At 35.7% G+C, this 20,925-nt stretch overlaps 1 protein-coding gene across 1 annotated transcript in view; it reads right to left on the bottom strand.

Annotated features, from left to right (window-relative positions):
- Nucleotides 1–18,009: 18,009 nt before the first annotated feature.
- LOC122099633 (ubiquitin-conjugating enzyme E2 variant 1-like) overlaps nucleotides 18,010–20,925 on the bottom strand; it is a 50,002-nt gene continuing 47,086 nt past the window's right edge. Inside the window, exons 2-3 of the mRNA XM_042670189.1 lie at nucleotides 18,272–18,450; nucleotides 18,010–18,145 (exon numbers count right to left, since the gene is read on the bottom strand). Coding sequence (XP_042526123.1) covers nucleotides 18,010–18,145; nucleotides 18,272–18,450 — 315 coding nt within the window. The remainder of the gene's footprint in view (nucleotides 18,146–18,271; nucleotides 18,451–20,925) is intronic.

Genomic DNA, 20,925 nt, shown 5'->3' with positions numbered 1-20,925 from the left:
CCAAGTACATGGCATTATTTCAAGTTCAGCTTTTTATAGTATATACCTCTGCTGTGTGGGCAGCTGAACAACACCTATAAGATTAGTCCCTGTTAGGAAAGCATCTAAATTGAAGCTGCACTTCAAAACAGTAACAACTGATAAACCTCAGTTGTGTAAAGTGCTGTCAGCATGTCCTAAGTTTAATAATGTTGAAAGAATGACTCTCACATTTCCATTTCAGAGTGTATTCACTCAAGTCCACCCTCACACATGGAATTCCTCTAAATAAACTCAATGCTGGTAATCATCTGACTCATTAGCAAGTGTTTCTTCCTGCCTGAAACTAAGTGGGTGCAATGGAGGATAGATTAATCTTTAAATCCCGTGGAATACACATCTGCTCTCTTTGCTTTCTGATTTTTATGTAAGTAGCATTATTAGGAATAAAAATGTACCACTGCATCTGTAGATACAAGCTAGTTAATATGCTTGAAATGGAATATAATATTCGATAACTAATAATTGCACTAATAAAATCTTTCAATTTTATTTAGAATTTATGTGTCTTATAGAAAGAACAAGATCTCCATAGAGACTGAGAAAAGTTCTTTAACTTTTTACCTTCCTCTTTCTCTGGCATTCTTCTCTCATTTTGTCATTGTCATTCTCTACAATTTTCATGATACCTCCTCTAGTAATCCAAAAACAAGGTGGGGTGGTTTTGTAAAGTATTTGTTTATTCCAGTGCCCTGAATTATTTCCTTTCTCTTTTCTTCTCATAGTTTCATAGTTTCAGGTCTAACATTTAAGTCTTTAACTAGTTTGACTTGATTTTGGAAGTGGTGTGTCATAGGCATTTAAGTTTGTTTTGCATATAGATATTCAAACTTCCCAGCATTATCTAACTGTAATGACTCTCCTTTCTCTATTGCAAGTTCTTGGAACCTTTGTCAAAAATAAGTTGGCTGTTGTTAAGTGAGTTTACTTTTAGGCTTTCTTTCTGTTCTATTAGTCCATTTGTCTGTGTTTTCTTTTTTGGGTGTCAGTCTAGGGGCTTGAACTCAGGGTCTGGGAATTGTCCCTGAACTGCTTTTGCTCAAGGCTAGAGCTCTGCCACTTAAGCCACAGCTCCACTTTCAGTTTTTTGGTGGGTAACTGGAGATCAGAGTCTCATGAACTTTACTGCCCAGACTAGCTTCAAATTGCAATCCTCAGATCTCAGCCTCTTGAGTAGCTAGGATTACAGGTATGAGCCACCAGTATCCTATATGTCTCTTTGTTTAATGCCAACACCTAGATGTTTTGATAGCCATACTTTTGTAGCATATTTTGAAGTCAGATATTACTTGAAGGTGGTCTTACACATCATGCTCTATTCTTTTTGCTCTAAATGGTTTTGTAAATTCATATGGGTTTTTACTTTTATGGGGGGGTTCTACATGTTATGTCGGCCACTAGCTTATTATAAAGGAACTTATAATGTTGAGGTATTTTATTTATAATAACAAAATGTTGACTCTTATCTAAGTCTTTTCTGCATGTTCATATGAATTTTTCCTTCATTCTCTGTCTGATAAATCATATTTACAGATTTGTATATATTGAGCCATCTTTACATCTTGGAATGAATGACACTTGATGATAGTGAATAACTTTTTAATGTTTTTTTTGTAAAAATACTGTACAGAGGGGTTACAGTTACATGAACAAGGTAATGAGTACATTCCATATCAAGCATTGGTGAATAATTTTTAATGGATTTGGTTTACTTATATTTTGTTGAGAATTTTGTGTCTATATTCCTCGAAGATATTACCATGTAGTTTTCTTTTCTTTCTGTTGCACCCCTAGGTAGCCTTAGTATCAAGGTAATCCTGGTGTCATATAATATGTTTGGAAGAATTCATTTCTCTTCTCTAATAACTTAAAGAGAACTGTTATTTCTTTTAATGTTTAACAGAATTCATCAGTGAAGCTTTGACTTGTCTTTGATTCATGGGAATTTTTTTTCTTTTATCATTTATTCAATCTCATTACATGTTATTGGTCTGGCCATATTTTCAATTTCTTAATAATTCAATTCTGATAAGGTATCAGAAGGTATATATGTCTAGGAATTTTTCCATTAAGTCTAGGGTATCAAATTTCTTGGCATAGTGTTATTCACAACATTAACTTTTGTATTTCTGTTACAATACTTCCCTTTTCCTTAGTAATTTTATTTACTAGAATCTTCCTTCTTTCCTTAGTCTAGCTAAAAGTTTGTCGAGTTTGCTTATTCTTTTGAAGAATGAGCTCTTTGCTTCATGCATCCTTTGTATCCTTTAAATAATCGACTTAATTTATCTATGCCCTGATCCTTATTATATTTTCCCTTCTACTAGCTTTTATTTCTATTAAGGCAGACATTGATCGCTAAATACTTCCCTCTTAATTTGAAGTATCCCATACATTTTGGTATGATATGCCTCTTTTATTGTTTATTTTAAGGACTTTTCAAATTTATTTCTTGATTTCTTTCTTGATCCACTGGTACTTTGAAAGTAGGTTGTTTCTTTTTATGGTGTTAGTGTGGTTCCCAAGGATTTTCATGTTATCTACATATAGGTTTTATTGCATTGTGATCAGAAAATATACTTGATCTAAATTTTTCCATTTTAGTTTTATTTAATTTTTAAAATTAGCCATTTAAAAATAATTGAGACTTGTGGCCTATAATATGGTTTATCTCAGGGAAAAATCTGTGTGATGATGTAAAAACATGTATTTTTGTAGTATAGGATTCAATGTTCTGAAGATGATCCATTTGGTCCAGGAGATAATTCTACTAGTTCTATGTTGTTATTTTTTCCTGTCTGAATGTCCTGTCCACTGCTAAAAATTGGGTGTTAAAACAACCCAACTATTAGTTTATTAGAATCTATTTCTCTCTTAGATCTACTAATACTTATTTTGTATATTTGGGGGCTCCTATGTAGTGGGTATATGTTTAGAATATTTCTTTACTCTTGCTGAATTGACTATCATTACATAATGATCTTCCTTGTCTCTCTCTCTCTTTTTTTAATTGTGAAAATACCGTACAGAGGGGTTACAATTACATGGGCAAGGTAGTGAGTACATTTCTTATCAAGCATTATTGCCTCCTCCTTTGTTTCCCCTTCCCATCTATTCCCCCCCAGCTCTTCCCTCCCCGCCCCTCCCCACTTTCCCTGGCCAAAGTTGTAAAGTTCATTTTTCGACCTAACATCTTGTACATCTCATTGTTGCAATGGGTCGACCTGTATCCCCGTTTAAAGAATTTGATTTTTCCCTTCCCCTCTCCAAATTATACCAACATCAAATACAGTGAAAATAGGGGTTATACCATGGGGGAGGGACATACAAAGCAACAAAGAAATCATCTTATAAATATGTTAGAAACGATCACAAGAAAGAAAAAAAAAACATTTGAGTCCTTATCTTGGGGTCCTTGTCTTTTTCTACTGATTTTGAGTTAATCTTTCTCGTTTAATATTAGTACAGGCATTCCAGCTTTCTTTTGAATTTCATTTGTGTGGAATACCTTATTCTACTACTTACTTGCAATTTATGTGTGCTTGAAGACAATGTGAGTTTCTTGTCAACAATACATAATTTGATTCTAGTCTTTAATGTATTTGATCTCACTATGTCTTCTAGTTGGAGAATTTTATCCACTTACATTGATAGGGAGAGCCTTATTACTGGAATTATATAACTTGTGTCCTTGTTATGTTTAGCTCATGTCTGTTTTGCCTTTTATTTTAGCTTAGTGAATTATTCTAATAGTGTATTTTGGTTCCCAGCTTATCATTTTTGGTTTGTCTTTTACAGATTTTTTTGTGATTACCATGAGGCTTACAAAAACATCTTTTGATTATAATAAGCTATTTTGAAGTGATAGAAATTTGACATGATACTAAACATGAGAAAAATATGATAACTCTTCCAATGTTTTCCATTCCTTCCCACATTCTGAATTTTTGATAGCCTATTTTATGTCTTTCCTTAATAATGAATGCATAACCCATCAATCTATTATTTCTAATTGCCTTAATTTTAGTCTTATTACACAATATATTTAATCATTTATGAAATATACTAAAATACTGGAATATCCTAAAAGTGTAATTTTCTTATCAGTGAGTTTTATGCCTTTCTGTGTTTTCTTTTTACTCATTATCATTTGAACAACTGCCTTTAACATTTCTTATAGAACAGGTCTGGTGGCTATAGATATAGTATCTCTGGTTTTGCTTGCCTAAGGAATGTCTTTATCTCACTCTCATTTCTAAAGGATAGCTTTTCTGGTTACAATATTCTTGGTTGACTTTATCCCTAGCTCATCCCTCCAGAGCTTTCCTTCAATACTGTTACAATCTCATGGCATTTCTTATGGCCTGGAAGGTTTTTACTGATTAAGTCTGTAGTCAGGTGAATTTGGGATACTATATTTATTATTTGTTTCTTTGCTCTTGGATCTTCTTTACCTTTCACATGTGATACCTTGATTTTTAGACGTCTTGAGGTATATTTGCTTGAGTTAAATTTGAACAGTGTCTTTTTGACTTTCTTGTGTCTGAATTCCTTTCTAGATTTAGGAAATTGTATTATTGTTTCTTGGAATAAACTTACAACTCTTTGAAAATCTCAAGTCTTACTTGAACTGAAATAACCTGAACATTTGCTGCTTTAAGATTGCCCTAAAGTTCTCATAATCTTTTTTCATTCCCTTTTATTCTTTTTGCTTCTTTTGTTTATTTTTAACAGCTTTTCTCAGAGGTCACTCATTCTTTCTTCTGTCTGATCCATCCTGCTATTGAATTCTATTGAGTTTTAAATTTCACTGAATATACTTTTTACCTCAAGAACTTTCTTTTAATTTTTTTAACTTCTACATTTTTTTGGTAACTCTGCTAAAGTACTGAACTATTTCTCTATATTTTTCTTTAAGCTCATTGAGTTTCCTTAAAACAGTACTTTAATTTATCTGAGAGTTCTTCCCAGGCTGACTGTGGCCTGGCCAGACTCTACCACCTTATTTTAAATTCTAGGTAAGATTATGGTTTTCCAGAAAGCTTTTGGTTTTTATTAGCTTGTTATATCACATGGGCACAAGAGAATTTTTTTCAGTGTCTCCCTAATCTGGTTTTGTTTTTCCAGAAATTCTAAGCAGGTTGCTGAGCCTATAGTCACTGTAGCCATTTCAGAAATAGAAGACACTTGGGTCTAGATTTGCTAGGGGTCTGTGTGTGAGTGTGTGAGTTTTCAGTATTAGAGGCCAAATCAACTCAGATTTCTCTCAGACACACTGTTGGTATAATCTAGATGCATTGTATTCATATACTGCTTTGTGGCATGGCAATTCCTTTGTATAACTACTTAAAGATAATAAAAATATCTTTCAAAATAAATAAAAATGAAAGAAATTAAAATGAGAGAAATCGGAACGATCTAGAAAGAATAGTCTGTCTCCATAGGTCTCTGAGCTAAGGTAGTCCAAGCTGCCTCATCCAAGATTTTGCCCCCTGAATCAGGTACAGTGGAAGTCTGCCCTGCTTCAGGTAGTATCACTGTGGATAGATCAGCCTTTGGCTCCTGTGTCACACATGTGAGCAAGAATGCCATCAAACTGTCACATTCTAAATTCATAATCTTCAATGACCTGTACAGCACTGCGATAGAACCAAGATTTACCCTGCCATGGGAAGCCTATTGCTGAAGTGCACTTAGGACCCCAAAATGCTACAAGTAGGCACATGAAATAATTGCTCTAATGGAAGTCGGATAGACTGGGAATATATGTCATACTCTGACCATGAACTAGTCTAAAGTTTTTTCTACATGCAGGTCTTTGGATGAAATACATTAGGAGCTGCTCAGTCTTGGATTTTGGCAACATTGCACTATTTTCCTGGGCAAAGTCTACCCTATCCTAAACCTAGCAAGTGGAGTCTTTGTACTATATTGTGATGCCCAATATTTGGGTAATGCTGGTGAAGGTACTTCCTTGTTAGGCTGATATTAAAGTAAGTCATACCTAAGTCTCACAGGTGCAAGGATAGTATAGTCTCAGGGGATCTTATTCTGCCTCCTGCTTTATTTTGAAAACTAGGTTAAGAAGAAGAGCAGTGTATTTCTATAAGTAAACTGCTCTTAGCCAAAACTGCAATATCAGTGATTTCACTCTTGATAGAATTTCTAACAACTTACATCAGTCTTTGAGAGAGAGACTTTACTATCACAATAGACTTAAAATCTTTCACCATCTTAGAAGAGTTTTGAGTATCAGTAAGTTTGTTTTATTGTTGTTTTCAATATTAATCGAGACTCCTTGAAATTGTCCGATTATGGTTTTACTTTTCTATGTATAGCAAAATTTCTTTTGAAAACACGTACTGTCTTTTATTCCATTGTTATTTTTTTCACTACTTACTCTGGGACCAGTTGTAAAAACAGTGCTGGCTAATTTATTTAGTCATGAACTGTTTTATATCTTGGCTGCTTTATGATTTTGAATTATTCCTTAATATCCTCCTATTTAAGTCTTAGCAGAGCTCTGTGTAACTTTGAGTTCTTTAAAATTATCATGATTTTACTCAAATACTTAAATAAAAGTACACTGTAGTACATCAACATAAGGTGTTTAAAAGTTTAAAACTTGCTGCTGGGTGCCAGTGGCTCATGCCTGTAATCCTTGCTACTCAGGAGGCTGAGATCTGAGGATCATGGTTCAAAGCCAGCCCAGTCAGGAAAGTCCATGAGACTCTTATCTCCAACTAACCACAAGAAAATTGGAAGTGCCACTGTGGCTCAAGTGGTAGATTGCAAGCCTTGAGCTGAAGAGTTCAGAGTTCAGGGACCGTGTCCAGGCCCACAGTTCAAGCTCCACGACTGCTAAAAAAATGTCTAAAACTTACATAATACTCTTTACTATATCAAGTCATTTATCAGAGAAAATTTGTCAATATAATTAAAAATCATTAACTTAAGGGGTCATATTAATATATTTCCAAAATGTGAAATTGGTACCTATTGAAATCAACCTAGAGTCTATCTATGTAGGGGAAACAAAGGAGGAGGCAACAATGCTTGATAAGAAATGTACTCATTATCTTGCCCATGTAATTGTAACCCCTCTGTATGGTATTTTCACAATAAAAAAAAAGAAAAACTAACTTTATAACCTTGGCCTGGGTCTGGGGAGGCAGAGGGGGCATCATGGGGTGGGGGAAATGGGAAGGGATGGGAAGGGGAAACAAAGGAGGAGGCAACAATGCTTGGTAAGATGTACTCATTACCTTGTTCATGTAATGTAACCCCTCTGTATGGTATTTTCATAATAAAAAAAAAAAAAAAGAACATACTATCCCAAACAGACTAATATGTATGAATGTCATAATTTTAAAAGGGAGTAAACTATTTTGGTTGGGCAGTTAGAAGTGTATTTCTTACACAATGTATTAGCTTTTATTTTGGAATAAAACTATGTGATCAAACACAAGTAAATAAGAACATTTTCTCATGTTTGTCAGAAAGCAGAAGAGATAGTATAGAGGTGAATGGAGATGTTTCAAGATAAAGCTAATTTATCAACTTACTATGCCATATATATATATATATATATATATATATATATATATACACACACACACACACACACACACACACACACACACACACTAGTGAGATTTCTTGCTCTGTTTTTTACTGGGGCTCAGAACCCAAAAAGTGCAATACACAGATAAAGAAAAATCATAAATGATTCCAGAAGTACTGTGATGGAAGCATATCATGAAAAGAAAGATGACAGTGTATGACCTCCTAATTTATTCTGTGTGATGTAGCAGAGATCAGAGCTCAAGGCTGGGACTCTTTAATGAAAAAAAGAATTTTATTTTAATAATTAGTATAATTAGAATATAGGATATACAGGAAACATTAATAAAAATGCAACTACCTATTGTTTTGTCAGACAGCAGTATATAGACCTGATAAGATCAACCTGAGCATCTTTGAGAAATAGGAATAACAGCATAGTTTAATCAGATAGGTAGGATTGTGACAACTAGGAGATGAAATGGGAAATATTAGTAGAAATATTATCATGTTTGATTCACAGTCATGGCTAGGGAGTTTTGTAAATAGATAACGTTGGAAGTGAAACACATCACCAGCCATCATAGTTAGCCCAGGTGATGGATGAGTGATATGGGTTATACTAGCTGTGACTACAGGTGGGATGTTAGATGAGGTATGAGTTCAGGGGATGTTTGCTTTGTAGAAGCTTTGTGATAGACTAACATAGATCTAAAGAATGGAGGAAAACGAGAGGTCAAGGGTGACACCTAGGTTTTGATTTAAACAGCACGAATGTCAGCTTAATGTGGCTCATTTATCATGGCATGTCTTATGTGGGCATTGAAAATCTAGTGTCACAGAAAAATTCTTAACCCTAGGCAAATTAGTAGTTAATTTAAAAAGATTATTTGGTGTGAACCAGATTGTTTTTAATTTTTTTTTAAATTTTTTGTCGGTCGTGGGGCTTGAACTCTGGGCCTGGGGGCTGTCCCTGTATTCTTCAGCTCAAGGCTAGCAGCTCTACCACTTGAGCTACGGCGCCACCAGATTGTTTTTTAAAAATATGATATGACTTTACACATCAGAGTTGAAGAGGGTCATTCACAGGACTAGTTTAAGAATAATGAAGTAGGCTGGGCACCAGTGACTCATACCTGTAATCCTAGCTACTCAGGTGACTGAGATATGAAGATCACGGTTCAAACCTACCCTGGGAAAGAAATTCCGTGAGACTCTTATCTTGAATTAAGTATCATAAAAGCTGGAGTGAAACTGTGGCTCAAGTATTAGAGTAATAACCTTGAGCACAAAGGCTAAGGGACAATGCCCAGGCCTGAGTTCAAGCCCACAACTGGCACACACAAAAAAGAATAATGTAGTGTTACTTAAATAATATCAGAAATAGGGGGAGGAATAAAAATAACAGTTACGGGAGAGAAATCCAGACCAGATATAATGTATTTCTGGAAACATAATCAGATCTGCTTAAGACATTCAGATATATTGTAGCAAATGATACTGCTGTATTAAAATACTACTACTTGCATAATATAGTCAAGTAGTTGAATTGTTATTGAATTGTTCAACATATTTAAACCAAGTGGTAGTTGTATCAGATTCACAGTACCAGAGTTACCGACTCAATGAGAAAAACTGTGAATGTTCACTTGCATAAAACTTTACATATTCATTAAATGTCAGTATGTTCAAGCATCTCTTTTAATTATAGCTACTTCTAATCCTGTGTGGTTTGCCTCCAACACTTCTTGATCTTTTCTTTATATCTCTTATATCTCCAAGCACTTAGATGTTTATTTAAATAATTTATTCCAAGGTAGAAATCTAAATCTACTTGTGTTTAGTTTCGACCACTGTTTAGGATAAATGTGAAGGAAGTATATATGATAGCAAATTTCCTTCAGTATAAATAGTGTCTCAGTGTAAATAGTGCTACCTTGTCACAGTGGCATGGATTTTGTTATTGAAGGACAGAAAACATAAATGTGAAAAGTACTTGAAAGCTTTAAAGTTAAGAGGTATAGCTGAGTTTTCCATCTGAATTGATTTATATATACACACATTCATATTTTTAAAATTTCTAGATAAATATTCAGTCTCCTATACTGAATCCATAGTATACATATTCCACCGATTGTGTGTGTGTGTGTGTGTGTGTGTGTGTGTGTGTGTGTTGGTTCTGGGACTTGAACACAGGGAATGTGCACTGTCTCTGAAATTTTTTTTCCTGCTCAGGCTAGTGCTTGAGCCACAGCTCTGCTTTCCGATTTTTTTGTGGTTAATTGGAGATAAGAGTCTACTGGACTTTCCTGCTCCAGCTGGCTTTGAACCACTATCCTCAGGTCTCAGCCTCCTGAGTAGCTAGGATTACAGGCATAAGCCATAAGTGCTTGACTCGTTGACTTTTTAAGTGATAAAGCATTGTGTTCTCCTATAGCATCTGCTAGTCACTAAGAATAGAAGGAAAATAGGAAATACAACTTTGTTCAGGGAATGTTTGATTATGGATTTGGCTGGAAAGAAAAATAATGTGGAGACTACCAAGGATTTTTTTTTTATTGTAGAACATCTTATTTACCTCCTAACCTATTTATTAATATGGGACATTAGTATATATTGCTTTAACCTTTCTTAGGTCCTAATCAGAACAAAAGTAGAGGACAGAATAGTAAGATCGGGCAAAGAGAGATACTGTTTGTACAAAAAAGCTTAGTGTTATTAAATGATCATTTTTAATAGGAAGACTTACATTTTTCATTACATTATGCATGCATACATAGATTTTATAAAATATATTGTTCAACTTTCTCATTTTAGAGATGAATAAATGAGCATTCAAAGAATTTGAGATCTGCTTACAATTACTAGCAAACTTGTATTCCTCAAGAAATGATACTTTTCCATCTGTAAAACAATATTTTAGTGACTTATCTTTTAAAAAGCTAAGTGCAAGGGAAATGAATAGCTATCTAAGAATAGGGAAAATCTGAAGACATTAAATCTTACATAAATCTCAAACGTATAATATCCTTGGACTTATAGATGGCCTACTAAATTAACATCATTATCATCATCATCGAAAATCACTTAATATATTTCATAGGATGGCCTATACAGACAAAGATACTTAAATATTTTTAAAGAGAAAAGATGACAGTATTTTATGTAAGAGTAAAACAATGAAATGTATTTTATATAAGAGTGAAATCTAATTATGTTCCTTTTTTAAATTTGTTTTTGTAAGTAGGCTATGTCTGTGGTTGAACTCAAAGCCTTGAGCTCACTTCACTTCTTGCTCAGCTAGGAGCCTACTGCTTTAGCTACTATTCTATTCTTTGGCCTGAACCATACTTCTACCTTACTTTTTGTTGATTGAGTCTGGCAGACTCTTCTGCTCAAGCTAATCTCAAAATATGATCCTCCAGATCTTAGCCTCCTGAGTAGCCAGGAGCCTCATGTGTAGTTAGGATTATGTGAGCCACTGGTGATCACCAACTACTCTGTTCTTATGAGTGCCTTTTCCCTGCCTAGAAAAAGGATTAGCACCTACCATAGTATAAAGAGATGAATTCTTACCGACTTTTTACCCAGGCTGGTTTTGAACCAAGCCCTTCCATGTCTCAGCCTTCTGAGTAGCTAGGATTACAGGTATGAGGAGCCACCAGTGCCCGACATGCCTCATGTTTTTAATGGGAAAATATGAAGGCAGGTCTTTATTCCCCTTCTTGACCACCAACATGGAAAAAAAAAACAATGAAAACTGAAAAAAATCTGCAGTATTTTAAGGTATTGTTTCATGCAGTATTTTACTTTCTCTATGGCCACTTATAGAAGGTTATTTTTTTGTAAAGGCCAAGAAATATGTACCTTGGGAACCAAATGCAAACTGCAAACTCAGCTTTCAATTCCCTCAATGAGCCTAGGGTTTAGCTTGAGTGACAGTGGAATCCCAAGCCAGCCAATTAGAGTATGGCTGAATTGGAGGAAGGCTGTGAGATGCAAGAAACAGTCATGCTAGAATGTGTGGGTGGGGGAGGAGAGCTAGAAAGTACACTGTGGCTGGCAGAAGTGATTAAGTTTGATTTAAATTGAGCTTTCTAACATGTTGGTACTAGAGCAGAGAGCAGCCAGATTTACGTGGAATGGATGGACTTTTCTGAATAGAAGCTGCCACGAAGGCAGAGTCAGAAATGAATGTGATGCAAACCATTGTGAAGGGCTCATTAGCTACACTTCACTTTTATGACATTCTGTAAATGGCTTGTGCCTGGGTTTCTTTCCATCTGAAATCAGTGTTTCTGTGTGTGCTAAATGCGCCTTTGTATAATTGGTCTGAAAAAAAAGTTGCTTTTTAAGATAGTTAAGATTTCTGAGAAGTTGTACAGTTTGTAATAACTGTCACTATTGAAACCTAGGATGCTTGTTTTCATTTTTATCAAACTGGTTATTGTTGTCAGATAACATTTTTCTCCCATTCCCCGTTCTGCAAGGAGCGATATCTAATGTGAGGAGGTTCTGTCCTTTATCTAATGTGAGGAGGTGCTGTCCTTGAGTGACTCAAAAGAAAAACTTGTAATCTTTTTGTGTTCCAGATACTGAGTTGATAACTGTGTGGGAAGAGCTTTAGCCTTTGTTCATTAAGTCGTTCACATTCTTGCCTTCCTGTAAGCCTTCTAGAAGTAGCTCTTTTCGGGTGGCATGTGGGAACTGTGACTTCCTTTTAATGTTTGTCTGAAAGGTAACTCAGTAATAAGTCCAACTGTTTTGACTTATCCAATAAAGATGCTATTTTTTCCCTGAAAATTATTGTTTACTTTTATCTTTAGTGAGCTCAGTGGCAGTCTTCTATCTCAACAGGGGGTGCATTGGAAAGCACTGCACTCAACTATTTTCCATGTGTATACAGCTTGAGTTGTAGTCTGTATATTTGACATGATAAACTATTTTAGTGTGAGTTATATGATATTGTTCTGCTTCATTATATACCTCATCAAAAATTATAATATATGGATTCTGGTGGTTATTATGAAAAAATAATATAATACAAATAAAACAATAAAAATAACTGTGCTGACTTTAGGCTTAAGATTTGAGTGTAGAATCTCTAAACAAGTTACAAAAATATCCATGAATTTAGGGTGAAAGCAAGTACCTAATATTAAAAAGTAGGTATAAGCATTAAGCTATTAACAGAACATAAGAGGAGCTGCCTACTAACTAAACATTCTTAAGAATTGAGAATTGCAGCTGAGGCCCTGGTGGCTTATACCTGTAATCCTAGCTACTCAGGAAACTGAGATCTGATTATCACAGTTCAGAGCCAGTCTTATCTAGAAAGTCCATGAGACTCTTATCTCCAACAAATTACCAATAAAGTCAGAAGCAGAGTTATGGCTCAAGTGGTAGTAGAGCCCTAGCCTTGAGTTCAAGCTCTGGACTGGCAAAAAATTTGAGAATTGCATGATTTTTTTTGTCTCAGAAATTCCACACTTAGAAGAGGATCGTTAATATTATATATAATATACAATAATTACCTATGAAACCAACCCAGTGCTGTTTGAAACTGCAAGGATGATAGAAGGAAACAATAGCAATACAGTGTTGAGGGAATGAATTTGTTTAAATATTTAAGTTACACACTAGGTATCCTAGGTATCTAATAATAGATGAGAAGTTAAATAAACAAAGATATAATGCTGCTGCTAAGTGAAACAAGTCAAGAGAGAACTATTAGGAAAGTAGAAGAGGAAGGGAAAACAAGTGAGGAGAGGAGACAAGAATATACATTAGAAGGGTAGAAATAATTAAAGAACATTATGTGCAGGTATGGACGTATCACAATGAAACCCTTGTGTATAGTTTTTAGGTCTATATGTGCTTATGTGAAAATTGAGTCAAAGTACATGAGATAAAAAGCATATTACAGAACAATCCACATTGTAAGGTCACAATTGTATAAAGGAATCTAATAAGTATTTATGTGCATTAAGGAAACAATAGATATGTCAACAGTAGTATTTCTGTGAATAAATGGAAAATGGTAAAAACACTATTTTTAGCTTAACCATTTTTGCTTTAATTTCCTTTACAACAGTGTGTATTTGTTGTGATAGTGGGTATGGAACCCAGAAACTTTTTTTTTTTTGGTCGGCCGTGGGGCTTGAACTCTGGGCTGGGGCACTGTCCCTCAGCTCTTCAGCTCAAGGCGAGCAGTATTACTACTTGAGACACAGCACCACTTCTGGTTTTCTGAATGGTTTATTGGAGATAAGAGTCTTTTGGACTTTCCTGCATGGGCTGGCTTTGAACCATGATCCTCAGATCTCAGCCTCCTGAGTAGCTAGGATTACAGGGGTGAGCCACCAGCGCCTGGCCCCAGAAACTTGTACACAATAGGTAAACGTTCTAATATGGTGCTATATACCCAATCTAACGGACAGCTTTTAATGAACAGGGTAAATACATTTTATCACCCAAATGCTCTCAATTGATTGGTTCTTTCTGCTAGTAAGATGAAAGCCATCATACTTATACAAGAACTACCATGGGGTCTCTTCTATCACCTTCCATCCTTAGCTTTATTGATTTCTGACTAAACTCCATATAAGCAAATGCTACATCTGCAACTGCTGTATTTTAATTCCCTAAAATAGAGCCTGGAAAAACACTGAAATGTTTGTTATATGAACAACTAAATTAATAAACTGCCCAAATGCCCTATACAGTTTAATAGGTCAAGGACTTGTTCCTAATTTTTTCCCTACCTAATTATCTATTTCCAATTTTATAGGACTGGGCTTAGGATTGCTATCTTTGCTAAGTCTGCCTAGTTGTATGCCCCTGGGTCATCTTCTGTTTCTCCCACTCAACATTCAAAATAGTGGTTATCTTGCAATTATAACCATGACCATCTCCAACCAATTTTTCAAACTCACTCTCTGCTCTCACTCTATCATTTCATTTTGTTCTATAAATAAAGCTCCAATATATTCATATGACATTAATACTTCTGTACCCATCATCCAACTGCTCATATGCTTATATCCCTTCATTTTTAGGGTATATTCCACATTCTTCATTATAACAAATCTCAGACCCTCACTAAGTTACGTTGCAATTGTCTGGCAGAATGCTACACCATCCGTGTGATCTTTTTATCTCATTCACATTTTCTTTTCTTACAATTTTTATTAGCATAGATTAATTGTACATGAGAGGGGAATTCACTGTGATATTTCCATACATACATACGATGTATCCTCATCATACTTACTTCATCCATCCCTCTCCCTTCCCCCTTCTAAAACAATTTCAACCAGGTTTCATTATTCTATTTTCATATATGTAAATAAGCTACTTCACCCATAGTTATCTTCATTCACCTTCTCCATTCATTTTCCTCCCTTTTTTGATGCCTGCATTTTAAGAGCCCATTAAGACATTCTTCTTGAAGTAAGGCCTTTCTCCTCCTCAATTATTGAACTAGAGATGTATTCTGATATCTTGGATATTAAAAATATCCTCACCCCGCCAATCACTTATTCCCTCTATTCATATTTCCAGGTTTATAGAAAAATATTCTCACTTTCCAGCTTTTCTCTTTCTATTAATTCTTTGCTGAGGCAGTGCTGTTCACAGATCAATAATTTGCTTGTCCTAATACTTTGTGTGTAGTTGGGTTTCACCTAGCAATATTTTATCCAAGTATTTTAAGTCTCTCATTTCTGAAGAACTTGATTTTTGGATTATAAAACACTTTGTTGTCATCTAATGGGAAACTTCTTTGATATTGCTGCCCATCCTTTGAATACTGAGTTGGTTGTTCCTTTGCTTGGTGTTGACCTTATTCTCATACTTATTTACGCTCTCTTCTTATATTATGTAACTCTTTCCTAAGACTTCAAACACCATTCATTGAAAATTTCCATCTGTAGCCCTGACTCATCCCTAAGAAAAACATGTGTATATAAAACTGCCTATTTAATACTTAGTTTAAAAGTTTTTAGTTTTCAGTAACTAAGCTTTAGCATGGTATTGTTTATTGGAACACAGTTGCTGGTCTCCATACTCTTTTTCTTACCATCAAGCCAGAGCCAGGTGCTCAAGTGACAATGTCTTGAAATTAGAGTCCAGGCTTTCTTTTTCACCTCAAATCAGAAAATTCTATTGATTGTGCCTCTAAAGTACACCCCACTTTTGTTTAATCTTTCTCCATATTTTTGTTTCAATATTCTGTCCTCTTTAACCTGCATATGGTAATAGTGACTTGTTCTACATTTTCTTCCAGCAAAATCTATTCTTTGCATAGCAACCAAATCAAAACTTTAAAAATACAAATAAGATAGTGTTACAGCCTAGAAATGAACTGTAAGCAGATGCCCCTGGGATTCCCGATTCTTTCTGCAACTCTTGTTTGTCACTCTCTACTCTACAGTTTGTTTTTGTTTTGTTTATTTTTGTTGCTTTGTTTTTTTTCCTTCTGAAATAGTTTTGACCCAATTTTCATAGAGAAAAATGTACATAGTTGAATATTGAGTGGAAGCTACTCATAGCTCCTAACTATGCCTAGCAGTGAAGCCATTCATTCATTCAACTTGCCTTCCAGCATCTTTACAATAAAATAAAAATTTTAAAAAAGCAAAAGAAAACAAAACACTCATCCTAGTTGGTTAAGGCTCAGCAGTGATCATTTTCCCCAGTTAGGGTAGACTACAAACAAGACCTGTGTGGAACACTTACTTTTGATTTCTTATATGTACATATATGCAGCATGATCTCATATAAGTAGAAGAGGCATCACTTTTGAAACACTAGTTAGTTCTTTTGTTACAAAGTTGCTTATTCCTTGTGTATATGTTTAGTGTTTTCAAAGAGAACATTGACATTTACAATTAATATTTTTCAGAGAAGTATCATTTCTGTAGGAAGGTTGAGTGAAGAAAACTAATAGTTATTTCAGTAATTTAAAGCATTAGCTTAATAAGTTATTGTTGTAAGAGAACTGACCTTAAGCACCAGACATTATGGATTCCTTGGAACCAACATTAGGTATTGAGACCTGTTCTGAAATACTCCTTCACAGAATCACTACTCTCATTGTATTATTTTCCCAGGCATTAAGGAGTTCTTCTAGTCCCAGTGCAGGCTGCCATATCATCAGGGGAAGGGGGATGCATATAGCAATTCTAGGCCCCTACTCTAACCACCTTGGTTGCAGAGCTGTAATTTCCTCTTAGTGCCAGTCATGGTGGACACTGCTACTGATCAAAGCTGTTTCAGATCTGGTTGCCTTATTCCATGGTGATAATGATCTTGGCTTTCTGATAAACATAATCATGAAGTGACCTGACCTTTGAAACTTCGAAATAATATACTGGACTTAGACTTTGGATCCTCATTAGGCAGCAGGATCTGAGTCCCAAGAGTAATTACCCACTGAATGTGGGATTTTTCACCATTTGGGTGCTACAGATCCTGCAGGTTGGATTTTTATATCAAACGACGTTAGAAAAAAGCTCGTAAGGGATACACGTTTTATTATCTTGAGCCAAAGAAGATTTAAAACAATAATTCCTGGATAAAGTTACATGTTTTTCCACCCTGATTGTCTGGTAGTAGCTTTAGACACTTCCTTATCTCAGTACTCTCTTTAAACTAAGGAGATCAAAAGGATCAGAGAAATAAAATCTTCACTTTAGAGTCTCCCTTGAAAACTGTTTATTGCACATGAACAAATTAAATCTTGTGCTTAGTTCACTTTACAGAGATGGTGGTTGCCTTTCTATGGTTGTTTATTATGGGTTTTCTGGACAGATGGTAAAGAATCATTGCTACCAAGATTCCTTCATCTAAAATTATATACCTAAGAAGTGAGAAGTGAATTGGTTATCAATTTTTGAATGATAGAAAAGCACCACAACTACTTTCTTTAGATGTTTCAATGATTTTTATAGTAGGAAGTTCTTTTGAATGCCCAACCTAAATGTCTAATAATCCATAGGTTATAAATACAGTTTTGGCTGTGTCAAAATAATCTATATCTAATAAAGCAGGGAAAAGGCAAAAAAGTTGAAAAGACTTGCCTTTCCTGGGATACCAGTAGTTCCAAACCTTCCTTCCATACTTTTGTAATATAAGCCAGAGCTCTTTTGATGCATAATTTATAATTCTAGGAAACTGGTGGGGGAGAAAAGAGCAAGTGCTTGGATATTACCTCTGTTAATCTTTATGGCAACAGTACGGCTTGAACTTCAGGTCTCACACTTCCTAGGCTGGCATTCTACCTATTCTACTTGTGTCACATCTTTAACTTTGCTTTTTACTGCTTTATTATTATTTATTATCTTTAAGTAGCTGTAAAAACGGTTAGCAATCAATAAATCAGTTTATAAATATAATCCATCTTGATCAGTGTCCTTCCGGCGGCTGGGGGAGTTTCATGTTTTCTTTAGACATCACCAGGTGCCGGAGCTCTCGCAGGATGACTTTGATGCTATAGGAGTTCTGCCACTTTGCTAGCACGGATATGGCTCTTGGGTCCACCACTCCATTAGAACTATTAACTCCGTTCATATTAGTTTTTGTTACAAATCTTACAAAGGGGGGCGCTTCTGGGTACTTAGGTCCACATTCTATTTTAAGGCTGTATATTCAGTTTTCATAAATTGTTCTTGGAGGCCCAATTATCATCCCTGTCCACTTGGTAAGGGTCATGTCTTCGTCATCTTCCAGACCCCAGCTAACTGTGCCATCTCTTACTCCCTTCTGGTCTTCTTCAAGTTCTTCCAACAGGCAGAAATTGCGAGGAACTTTTACTCCCGAGCCTGTGGTGGCTGCCTTCTTGCGTCGCTGTCGTTCGAAGCAGGATAATGTTCTTAGTAGCACTTTACAAAGAGGGTTTTTCACTCAAGCTTGGCTCTCTGCTTCTTAAGCCACAGCTCTACTTCCTGTTGTTTGCTGGTTAATTGGAGATAAGAGCCTCCTGGACCTTCCTGCCTAAACTGGCTTCTAAGTATGAGCCTCAGATCTCAGTGTTCTGAGTAGCTAGAATTTCAGGTCATGAGACACTGGCACCTGGCTTCTCACCAATCTTTAAACATATACCAACAACTGAGGTCTACCTTAGTTTAGCTTGTAAACTTGAATCATAAATAGAATTCAATTACCTAGTTTTCCGTTTCCTTATTGTGGGTGTATTTACTTCATCACTGCAGTTTGAAAAGCTTATTAGAGCTGGGTGCCGATAGTTCACAGCTGCAATCCTAGCTACTCAGGAGACTAAGATCTGAGGATCAGGATTAGAAGCCAGGCACAATGTCCAGGCCTTGAGTTCAAGCCCTAGGACTGGCATAAATAATAAAAGTAAAAATCTAATGCCTGTTAGGGAGAAACAAGGAAATACAGCTCCCTGAAGATGACTCTTTTAAAGATATATTGGATTGACCACCTTACTATTGCTATTATTGGTGGTTTCATTTTCAAGCACGGTTTCCATCATGTTGTTGCCATTTATACACTCCTATGGTAGCTCTCAATTGGCTCTCAAGCTGAATTCAATTTCTTGATCCTGGTAGTAAGGCTCTTGACTCCTTTATTCACCTTTACCTAAAAGTTTCTATTTTCTGCTCTGCAATTCTGTTATTCCAAATCTAATTATTTTTCAGAGTTTGTGTCATAGGCTTGCTGCTGTGTTTTCCTATTTGCTTTTATTTCTCTTAAAATTTTTAAATTTTTTTCAGTTTCTTTTGTTTTCCATATAAACCTTTTCTTCACATTTTTCATAAAACCAAAAATGGGCTTGACGGTACCTTCGCAAAAGTTGTCACTAATCAGTATAACATTACCTAGATCACAGTGGTTTTTGGACTTCTATAAATTGGAAAAACCTGTAGAGCACCAAGACCATTTCCCAAGCCAACTGTATCAGATTCTCTAGGGCTGGCACTAAGATAACAATGGCTTTTTGATCCTTTCCAGATTATTTTAATATACTGTATAGATAGGTAACAACTGCCTTAAATTGTGTCCCAAATGTGAATGTGCACACATGTTTAAGGTGCACATTCTTGGACATTCCATGGATCAATCATGGTGCCTCATTTTGCCTTTACCAATTTTTTGGCAGCATTGGGGTTAGTCTCAGGGATTCAATTCACATACACTAGGCACATATACTCTACCAGTGGACCCATGCCACAAGCCCTTTTTTTGCTTATTTAATTTTTGTTGGTACTGGGGTTTGAACGCAGGGCCATTTCCTTGTTCAGCTTGCTTGCTTGCTTCACTGGTAGAGCACCTTGAGCCATGCCTCTAGATCAGCTTTTTGTGGTATTTTGGAGATGAAATCTCATTGACTTTTCTGCCTGAGCTGGATGCAAATCATGATCCTCTGGAACTCAGCCTCCTCTGTAACTCAGATTATAGGTATGAATAATGATACTTAGTGTGCTAAGGTTAGCTTCGAGATGGTTTTTTTTGGCCCAGGGAAGCCTGGGCTGCAAGTCTCTTGATCTCTGTCTCCTGAATAGCTAGAATGACCACATGTATCATTGTGCTCAGCTATTAGTTCAGAAGGAGTTTTGTGAAATTTTTGCTCAGGCTGGCCTTGAATGATAATTCTCTTGCTTTCTGCCTCCCGAGTAACTAGAATGAAACAATTTTAGATGTATTGGACTTGAGTTTTTCTCAGATAACCATTTTCAGAAACACCAATAATTTTTTTTTTTTTTGGATCCGGTCATGGGGCCTGAACTCTAGGCCTGGGCGCTATCCCTCAGCTCTTCAGCTCAAGGCTAGCGCTTTACCACTTGAGCCACAGTGCCACTTCTGGCTTTTTTCTTTTTGCTTATGTGGAATCGAACCCAGGGCCTCATGCATGCAAGGCAAGCGCTCTACCACTGTGCCACCTTCCAATCCCCAATATTTTCTTTTATGGTTTTCTAATAGTGTAAACTGGAAAGGCCTTCCCCATCATTATCCTGTTCCAGATACTTTATGACTTTCCTTTATCTTTGTGCTGCTCACACCAGAGGGAGTGACAATTTATCAGTACAATCAGTAATTCTTTTTTAAAAATGTGTATATATGTACTATTATTTGATACAAGTCATTTTTCTCAAATTAAAGTTTCATCTTTTGTCTTTGATCTGTGTTTATTTCTATATATTGGGTACACTGGGGGCTTTTCCATCTCCACTAAGTTTGTGGTTCCTCATGGAAGACAAGTCCCAGTGTCTTCTCCAGCACACTGGAATATGTCTTATAGTCCAAAGTTTGGTGAGTCTTCTCCTGGAAGCAAGCCTATTTTAGCTTATTGTGGCTTTA

The sequence above is a fragment of the Dipodomys spectabilis genome, unplaced genomic scaffold (assembly GCF_019054845.1).
Source record: "Dipodomys spectabilis isolate Male_0828 unplaced genomic scaffold, ASM1905484v1 ptg000526l, whole genome shotgun sequence".
NCBI lineage: Eukaryota > Metazoa > Chordata > Mammalia > Rodentia > Heteromyidae > Dipodomys > Dipodomys spectabilis.
Note: the sequence above shows the minus strand (reverse complement) of the source record. Positions and strands in the feature narration are given on the sequence as shown.